The 10,678-nt window shown below is 36.3% G+C and overlaps 1 protein-coding gene across 1 annotated transcript in view; it reads right to left on the reverse strand.

The window, feature by feature from the left end:
• Positions 1 to 1,740: 1,740 nt before the first annotated feature.
• The window catches only part of foxp1b (forkhead box P1b), a 463,598-nt gene continuing 454,660 nt past the window's right edge, over positions 1,741 to 10,678 (reverse strand). Inside the window, exon 14 of the mRNA XM_051921544.1 lies at positions 1,741 to 2,046. Coding sequence (XP_051777504.1) covers positions 1,908 to 2,046 — 139 coding nt within the window. The 3' untranslated portion in view covers positions 1,741 to 1,907. The remainder of the gene's footprint in view (positions 2,047 to 10,678) is intronic.

Consider the following 10,678-nt stretch of genomic DNA (forward strand, 5'->3'; position numbering starts at 1 on the left):
TAATACTAGTCACATTAAAGAGCCCTTGATCATTTTATCTAATCCAAACATAAATTTGTTGTTATTATATTTTTGGTATTCACAAAACAAAAGTAAATCAAATATATTTTAAAAACTGTAAAATTTTAGAAGCTTAGTAACTAAAACATATTAAATTAGTCGTTTTTGCCTTATTTAAAGTATTCCCAAAGTGTTTTTTGACCACGTTTCACAAACAAGTTCTGCATATTTTACTCTGTTTGCTCTAAAAGACTTGCTTAAACTGTTTTCTGATAAATTTAAATATTGCTTTATAATACACAGCGAACATCATTTCTAGTCCAGTGCAAACAAGGTAATGAGTTTTATATCAGAAGACCTTGATTATTACCTATTTTTTGTCTGCATAACACACTTGATTTAAACAGGTTTGTCTCTATGATAGCCCAGAGTAAATTAATTAAGTAGAACACTTATTTAACATTTTTGATTGTAAGCCCAGTGCAGTGTGGCATAGTACAAGAGAAAGCTGGTTAACAAAATCTCTGAGAAGCACCTAATATGCAAATATACAAGTATTCTTGTTTTTAATGTATTAATCCGATATTCACTCTAATATTTTTGCTATATAACTTTTTTCAACTGGTTAATTTGTTGCTTTAGATTAGCCATTATAAATATGGCTACACCAAGTTTGCATATACTCTGATATATAGTAATTAATTTTGGAAGTCATGCAACTCTAAATGGTTTCTAGTAATTGTGGAAACAAAATTAATATTAAAATGTAAATGAATTATCTTTTTGGTCATATTTAACTTTCAGCATCTTAATTGTGAGATAATTTTTACTTAAACTAAAGCTGCCATATTATTATACAAATCAAGCACATGCAGATAAGAAAGAAATTATTTAATGGCTTTCATGGTTTTGGGAAGACAAAAGTGAAATAAGATTATAGACAGATGTGTGTAATGTTCCAAATCCACATTTCACAAACTGAAATGGTATTAATATTTGGTAAGTTTATAGAAACTACTATATGTTTTCTTACCATGAAAAGCTAACCCTCCTAATTTTAAATTCTCTACTGAGGTTTCTTTGTTATTCATTAGTCAGTAAATAAAACATTCATTGTGAATAATTCATGAAACTTTGCTTTTATAATTTCAGAGTGCATTTGGACACATTTCGCAAGAGATGACTGGATGTCTGTAGTAAAGTAGTAAATGATGGTATAAAGTAGGATTTCAAAGAGAAAAATGGAAGAGTGAACAAAATACAAAAAACCTTTTATCTTCCAGTTCACATAGAAAGTGCAAAGGTGTAACATTGTTCATCAGCTCCTAAGTGTTACAAGCATCTAATAGGAAAAAGTTCTTCGCATTTGGCCAGAGTTATAGGTGTAGTTATAAGCAGTCAGCATCAGACTGAAAAAGTTCAGACAGTTTCTCTTATAATACACTCTCTGGTATTAGTGGAAGGAAATAATAGGGTTACAGGCAATAATAATCAAAATATGTCACACATAGTACTGTCCTGCATAATATTTTAATTTTCTGGTTTCTGCTTTTGAGAAGCACATTCTAAGATTAATGCAGTTTTTGATTTTAATTAACATGAGTGCAAGTCATATTTTGTGTATGTACAGCATGAAAGGCTCAGAAAAATAACACAGCTGTTCATTTTAAGATGAAAGTGCCCCAGTACCAAAAAATTATGATCAATGCACGTCAGTAGAAATTATGTCAAACAAAAAGATTAAAAATGCAAATGGCTATTTTTATTTCATGGCACTAAGAGTCAAAAATATAGCGGTCAAAAATGGATGCACCATTCTCTAGATCTTGGAAATTTTACCAAAATATTTCAGAGATCATTTTAAAGAGTTTTTTTCTGTTTTTAACTTTTGACTTTTTGTTTGTTTGTTACATATTCTCATTCATTGGATCTTCAAAATGTCTGTCGTGGTTAAAAGCTGGGCTCAGGTTGGCTGTTCTCACAAGAGACAAAGGGCCTTCTTGGTCTTCTGTTTCCAGTGGCTCCTCCTTAACACTGATTGGATGACTGAAAAATAAAGTTATTTTAGCAAATATATTTTGATTGTATTATTTTTTCATAGCAGTTCAAGGGGAGTACTTATAATATTTTCAAAGTCCCCAATATAACATTTCTGTTGGCAACTTTTTAAAGTTATGGAACAACATAACAACATTTTGTAAAGTATATTAAAATAGACTGCACAGAAGGAAAGGGCTGGTTGTCACGTACCTTGTGGTTGATAATCAGTATTAGTAGTAGTAGTATTTTCTGCTCTACTCTATCATGCAAAAGCCACAAACTAACTCTCAGAAGAACAAACCTTAGTGAGCCTATTTCATCAATCTATTTAAGGAGGAGGAATGATACATGTTTTAAAATACAAATGATTTTACAGTTTTGTAAGTTGTCAGTAAGGTACGAAAGGGGAATTTTCAACACAACACTGTGATAAACCCAAATCCTTAAGAGAATAATAATGCTGTCAGTTGTAAACAAGGTAAAATATCAACCACAGCTTGAAGGCTAAGCATACATGAACTACAGCAGTATCTACTGAACTTCCTATTATTAATGAATAATGCACTAATGTAAACCATGTATAAAAAACCCATTGGAGGCATTAAGAGAAAAATAGTGATTGCATTTGAGAAAAATATATTGTAATTAATATAGTTATTTCAAACACTACAAAAGCACACTTTCCTTCAAGTTTATTTTGGGATTACTTAATAATTAATATTAATTCTACAATTATAATTAATTAATTACATTTTTCTTTTTTAAATTTTTATGGCATGTATTTTGTGACGGAGGTGTTGTATGATTAGTTGCAGTTGTTGTTTGTCATAATATAATATTTTTTTATTGTATATGTCCATTCATTGAGCATCTGTAGAAAAGCCAAATTTCCTCCTTGGGACAAACTGCTTTCTATCTATCTATCTTATTGATTTCCTGGGGCAATTCACATGCTATAGCAGAAATAAGATCATAAAGAGCACAAAGACATGGTATATGACAATAACTCTCTGCTTCCTGAGTCTGAGCCAATTTTACATCCATCAACTAATATCACCCTGAAGTCCCACTTATTTTAGTGTGATAACCAACTTTGATGGCACCTCATCAAATGCTTTCAGATAGTCATGATAAATAATATCATATGCTTCACTTTGATCATTAGTTTTTGCATCTACACTCTTCCAAAACACTGAGAATTGCATTAAAATCATGGTCCATTGACCATAGTGCTTCAACCACCTCTATCACACTTCTGTCCTGATTATTATAAAATACTATATCTAGACAGGCTTCCTCCTGCATTGGCGCTTTAACATACTGTGTTAAAAACAGTCAATGATTACTTCTAAAAACTCTAGTGCTTTGCTGTTTGCAAGGTTACCCCAGTTAATATTCAGGTAGGTAAATTCTCCCATGACTTTAATATCCCCCTGTAAACTTGCCCTTTTAATTTTACTAAAAAGATGTGAAATTACTGTCTGTATTAGGCAATTTGTAACACATCTAAAATAAGACTCTTTCCCTAATGCTTTCCAGGCAAAGCCACATGCTGCCACTGAAGGACACCTGGACCAGGTCTACCAATAATCTACTACAACGCAGGCCATCCAACTCCTCCTCCAATTCAGCGATTCTCAGCTCAAGATGCTGGATCAGCTGGCATCTCCTGTAGATGTAGCCCTCATAGAAGATTTTCTCCTTCAGGCTGATATCTAAAAAGTCTAACGTCCAACAAGATGTGCATTGCACTGGACTTAAATATTCCCCATGTAGTGTTTTAGAACAGTAGCAGAGGATGGGATAGCAGAGTGCTTGCTGCTTGTGCTGATTGAGACATTTGCAAAAACAAAGATGCTGATGAAGGTGCGAAGGAATTTAAGGTGGCCGGTATTATGACTTTTTTTGTAGGCTTCAGAGATTCTAGTGTTAATTATTACAGATCATGCTTTACAATTATAGACCTATTTCAAATGTATGTTTTCTCTGTAAATCATGTGAAAAGTAGTCTCCACAATACTTCAATCTTACCTTATCCATTACAATTTAATTGAGAAATTCCAGTCTGGCGTTTCCACCAGTCACAATAAAGATATAGCACCAACTTTCAGTCATTCTTATGTGGTTTAGTTTAAATTTATGAAGTCAATTTTAATATGTACAGAAATGTTATTACGTGGTGTTCTAAAATGCTTAGTACTTGGACTTTTACCGTTTTCATTTTACATGCCAACACTGGGAAATATCATTAGAAAAGATCATTTTCTCATTTACTGAATTGTATAAGATTCTCAGCTACACCTTTCTGATCAAATTAAATTTCTCCTAAAGTGTCTTGAATTATCTCAATAAGTGCAAAGAGTGCATGGATGATAACTACTAAAGACATTATTAACTTCAGGAATAAAATAGAGTGCAACAATTTCCTGCCACATTTTACTCAGTCAGTTTAAGCATTATTACTACTGAATTGGCACACAACCTATGAGATCTCTCTGACATCATCTTCCTTTTAATACAAATCTTTCAACAGTAAAAACTTGTTTATTGTATCTTGAGAGTACAGGAAAATTAAGACATTTCATAATTGTGAATGATACTAAGAATTAAATCAGGATGTTTGCTTCTAATACAATTGACTACAGCAATGAGGTTTTAAGAGGGTGTTCAAATCACTAAAATAATTCAAAATGCTGCTGTAGGAATCTAAAACCTTTATTCTTTATCCACTCCGTCTTATAATATTTTTAAAAAATACCAGACAAGTACTGGTCTCAAAGGTCAAACGTCAGAAAATGTAAACAGAAAACGGGTGTAGAATACAAAAAGCTGCAAAACTGTAAAGTTTCTGGAAGTAAATCACAAACTTACTGGGATCTTTTTTACATGCACAAAACAGGAAGAGTATGTAGTAGTGAACAAACTTAATATTATTATTTTTTTCTCTGAAGAAAGTGGGACTCCAATTGTGAAAAACAATTCCAGTTAAAAATGGTGCTTGTGTGCCAGTCAGATTTCCTTATGTGTTTGATTATTTTAAATAAAAAGTTTATTTCAACTAGAATAGTCACATACAATTTTGAAGTGCTACAAGAGGCATAATCATGTTTGGCCAGCAGCTAAACTTTACAGTCATAGCTTTAAATTCTAAAATGAAACCTGCTTGTTTCTTAGACCCAGTCTCAACTAAACTAGTAAAAACCTCAATAGATATTTTGGCAGCACCAATTCTAAGCATTATAGATAGTTTATTACTGAATGGCACAGTTCCTTATTTAACTAAAATGTCAATTATTAGACCATTAATAATTATAGACCTGTTTCAAATTTACCCTTTCTCTCTAAAGTAATTGAAAAAGTAGTCACCATGCAGCTTCAGTCTTACTTTAGACATTTACAGTTTATTTGAGAAATTCCAGGCTGGCTTAAGCATCTGTCATAGTACAGTAATATCACTAACGTGTAGTAAATGACATTCAGATATCCTCTGATGAACGATTAGATTAGATTGGATTAGTTTGAATTAGATTAGATTAGATTAGATAAAACTTTATTAATCTCATGGAGAAATTAAAATTCATACAGCAGCAGAATCATAAAAAACTAGACTATAGACTCACAGGATAGATAGTACAGTCAATTGATCGATCAATAAATAATTAAATAAATTTAATGAAGCATTAAATTAACTGATAGCAGTGGACAGAACAGTCCCCCGAAGCTGTGTCTTAACACACAGCGGTGAACTGAGCCTGTGGCTAAAAGTGCTTCAAAAGTGCACCTTCTGAAGGGGATTTTTCAAGATGGCATCAAATTTTCCCATCATCCTCTTTTCCAGAGCAGCTTCCAATGTTTCCAGGGTTTTCCCTGTAGTGGAGCAGGCTTTACTGATAAGTTTGTTTAGGTATTGTGCTTCTTTTTCTGCAATGGTGATAGACAGGTTGGCAGAAGAGATTAGACAGGAGTACCCTTGGACTATGATGTTTACTGATGATATTGTGATCTGCAGCAAGAGTAAGGAGCTGGTTGAGGAGACCCTGGAGAAGTGGAGATATGCTCTAGAGAGGAGAGGAATGAAGGTCAGTATGAACAAGACAGAATACATGTGTGTGAATGAGAGGAAGGCCAGTGGAATGGTGAGGATGCAGGGAATAGAGTTGTCAAAGGTGGATGGGTTCAAATACTTGGGATCAACAGTACAGAGTAATGGGGATTGTGGAAGAGAGGTGAAGAAGAGAGTGCAGGCAGGGTGGAATGGGTGAAGAAGAGTGTCAGGAGTAATTTGTGATAGACGGTTATCAGCAAGAGTGAAAGGGAAGGTCTATAGGACGGTAGTGAGACCAGCTTTGTTATATGGACATGTGACACTGACCAGAGAGCAGGTGACAGAGTTAAAGATGCTAAGATTTGCATTGGGTGTGATGAGGATGGACAGGATTAGAAATGAGTACATTAGAGGGTTAGCTCAAGTTGGATGGCTGGGAGACAAAGTTAGAGAGGCGAGATTGCATTGGTTTGGACATGTGCAGAGGAGAAGGGCCCATGTTCCAAAACTTCGCAGTTTTTAATTAAGAGTGACTTTTGTATCAGGTGATTTCCGATCTGCATTGGGGGCAGACTAATTGAGCAGCTGGTGGTCCCAAGTAGGAACAGAGAAACGTTGTTGAAAATTGTGCACACCTATGTCTTGGGGGGTCATCTTGGAGTGGAAAAGATGAAGAGTCGTATATCAAAATGCTTTTATTGGCTGCATATGGATAGGGATGTAGAGCAGTTCTGTAAGTCTTGCCCCGACTGTCAAGTTGTTTCCACTCATAGATCCCCTTGTGCTCCCCTTTCACTGATGCCTATTTTGTAGGTCCCTTTTAAAAGAGTTTGGTTAGACATTGTTGATCCACTTCCCAAGAGTAAGAATAGTTATCAATACTGTATATGCTTGTGTTGGTTGATTATGCAACAAGATATTCCGAGGTGGCTACTTTGTGTAAGGCTGACACCGCGACTGTTGCAAAGTGTCTATCAGAAGTGTTCACTCAGATTGGCATCCCTTGCGCGATATTAACTGACCAGGACCCTTTACTTCTCAAATCATGAAGCAGCTATGCAGACCCTTACAATTAAACAATTCAGCACCACTGTTTATCATCCCCAAACAAATGGCCTGCCCTAACATTTTAAAAAGACTTCAAAGCAGATGATTCGGCAGGTGACTCACGACGACCCGATCTCCTGGGACACAGTGTTGTCCTTTCTCCTATTCGCTGTTTGGGAAGCTCCTCAGGCATTTACCGACTTAAGTCCATTTGAACTGTTATTTGGCAGGAATCCATGACGGGTGTTAGACATTTTTCAAGAAGAATGGATGTGGGTTTGCCCTGATACTCATGTGGTGAAATTTGTTGATCAGATTGCTTCGCTCCAAGAACATATTTCTAAATTGTCCTCTATCGCTGTGGAGCATCAGCAACACGTACCTAGAAACATACTGTAATTTTGATGAAAAAAGCAAACTCCATGAATTCAAAAGGGGCTATTGGGTTCTTGTTTTGATCCCGTCTGACATACATACATTTCTGGTAAAATGTCTGTGTCCTACAGTAGTGGAGAAATGCATGAGTCCTGTAAACTATAAAGTTAGGATTCCCAGCCGGTGCAACTTCAGTTGGACAAGGTGAGTGAGGTGCTTGTGTATCCACATCTGGAAATGCAGAAACAGGTTTGTGCTTTCCTCGGACTCGCTGGATATTACCAGTGATTCATTCCTAATTTTGCACATAAAGCTGCCCCTCTCTCTAACCTGACAAAGGGCAAAAAGAACCACAGCATTGTCTGGACCAATGATTGTGAAAGGTCCTTTGCCTGACTTAAAGTCCGCGTTGTCTTCGTTCCCAGTTCGGCGGAGTCCGGACTTTTCTAAGGAGTTCATTCCACAGACTGATGTGAGTGCGTTTGGTTTGGGGGCTGTACTTTCTAAGAGTTTCGATGGTGAGAGTCATCCTATCACGTTCCTGAGCAGGAATTTGCTTCCAAGGGAGTACAATAACTTGACCATTGAGAAAGAATGTTTGGCTGTGAAGTGGGTGGTGGCGGTGCTCCACTGCTACTTGTGAGGTAGACAGTTTACCCTGGTGACTGACCACGCTCCGCTCCAGTGGCTCTAAAGGATCCTCTACAGAAGGATATGAATTCCCAGCTCACCAGGTGGTATTAGCTTGCAGCTGTTTCTGATGTTTGCCATCATCCCAGTTCAGCACAACGCTGGACTGTCGCTACATACAGAAATGTGCTAACAGTACTCCATCATTACACATGGAAGTTAAATATGCTGTTCTGCAGGGTTCAGTACTGGGACCTCTACTGTTTTCACTTTTCAAGCTTCCTTTGGGAACAATCATTACAAAACAAAATATTAATTTTCACTTATTCGTAGATAACACCCAGTTATACTTTTCTCTTAGACCAAATTATATTTCTCCGATGTTGTCCTTAATTATGTGTTAGTGAGTTAAAGGAATGGATGGATGAGAACTACTTTTCTTTGAACAGAAATGTTATCTAAAACAGAAATGTTAATTACTGGAGAGAATGATGCTGATCACAACTATATTTTGTCATTATTTAACTTGTTTGGAATCACCATTAGTTTTACTACTGTATATCATCCTGCAGTTTAGGTGTTATCTTCGACACTAGCATGTTGTTTAAAGCACACATTAAAAACTATTCAAAACAAGTTATTCCATCTTAAAATATTTCTAAATAAAAATGTTTTCTAAATTTTTCAGGATACTGTACTGAGAAATTATTTCATGTATTTTTTTCTAGTAGGATTGATCGGCTGTTCCAATCATTCTTTATGCAGCTTTCAGTTCATTCAAAATGCTGCAGCAAAAATTACTACAAGAACTAGAAAGTACTAAGAGAATCCTTTTAACACATAAAGCCTTAATGGCAAAGGCCCTGCTTTACTTATCTGAATGTATTTATCATTACTTAAAACCAGAGTTACATTAAGCTCTGAAAAAGACAGCCTACTTTGATTCCAAGGATTAACAAAATAACAGTGAGATGTTGAGTTTTTAGTTACAGTGACCCAAAGTTATGGAATGGTCTGCCTGCTACTGTAAGAGGTGCTCTTTCAGTCTCAACTCTTAAATACAGGCTGGACACTGACCACTTTAGTTTAGCATACCCTGAGTAGAGCTGTTGATTAGCTATACATACTAAATTCCTGTTGTTAGTCACTAGTAGTAAAATATAAGTAAAACAATATTTATCAACTATTACTAACCCTCTCCTATTCTGTTTCTCTTCTTGGTATCCTTATGTGGCAATTTGTGCCACTTCTCTACTGCCAAGTTGTTTACCTGCCTATGGAAAAGTCATCTCAGATAAAGGAGCACTGGAATCATCGGGTAGAAGGGTCCTTGCATCAGATTGGCCAGCCAAACACTGACTCAGCTATAGAATGGCCAGTAGGGGGAGGTGGATAGTGTTGTTTTTCATTTATATTAATTAATTTTTTCTTTGTTTTTGATGTATTTTGTGGCCAGGTGTGGTAATGACAGCTCCAAAGACATCAAGGAAATTTTGGGGAGCCAGCCAGGTTGTCCTGTTTATTGTCTGGATACAGATATTCAAACAAAGATAAATAACAAAAAACACTCATAGGCTTTTGTTCTTTCAGCAGGAATGTCTTGAAAAGTGAACAAAAGGATGTCACTCTAATGGAGCTCCTTCTGGCAGGTTGGTCTGGCCAGTTAAGACACCTCCTTCCAGGACGCCCAGGGTTTTATGGCGGCTGGATCAGAGGGGGGGGATGTTAAATGCCTTCACCGGCCATCATCTCGCCACTGTGAGAAAAGAAGGAGATGACAGCGTTAGCGGCAGTGGCCCCTGTCATCTCGACGGATTATTACATACCTTGACTAAGCGTATGAGGAGGTCTGATGTGCATGCATGACAATTTTAACAAATCTGTATCCTTTAATGTGATAGTTCAGTATTTAGTGAGTGGTATAATCTACTCTTCCATTTTGGCTTGAGAGTTGTCGCAGCGCTCTGCATCTGCACTTGGTGAGGAGTGCAGACAAAGAACAAAGTGTTTTGTGCTATTGTATTGTTTTTCTGAGTTGGCAATGATAGAGGAGGATTATTTGTGTTCTGTAAAGTGTGTTGTGTTTGGACCATTTTTGACACCCATTGCATGTCCAACCTACCTGGAAGGGGGTCTCTCTCTGAATTCCCCTTCCCAAGATTCTTCCCATTTGTTTCGTATATTTTTTTTTCTTATCCTCTAAAAGAGTCTAGGATGGGAGGATGTCAAAACACAGGGCCTGTTAAAGCCCATTGAGGCATTTCTTGTGTGAGTTTGAGCTACAGTATACAAGAAACTGAGTTATTGTATTCTGAACACACGTGGTGAGTTGTCTTTGTTGTCTATCTGCTTTGCTGCGTGTTTGCCCATCCCACACCTGCCTTGGTGTTTGTGGTACCTGTACTCTGCTTTCATGTTTCATGTGCATTCGTGATGCCCTATACTGGTGTTGTAGGTATCATTATTATACATCACTAGCAAAATACATGCGCTTCACAGCAGAGAAGTAATGTGTTAAAGAAGTTATGAAAAAGAAAAGGA

This window comes from Erpetoichthys calabaricus, chromosome 18 (genome assembly GCF_900747795.2).
Source record: "Erpetoichthys calabaricus chromosome 18, fErpCal1.3, whole genome shotgun sequence".
Classification (NCBI taxonomy): domain Eukaryota; kingdom Metazoa; phylum Chordata; class Cladistia; order Polypteriformes; family Polypteridae; genus Erpetoichthys; species Erpetoichthys calabaricus.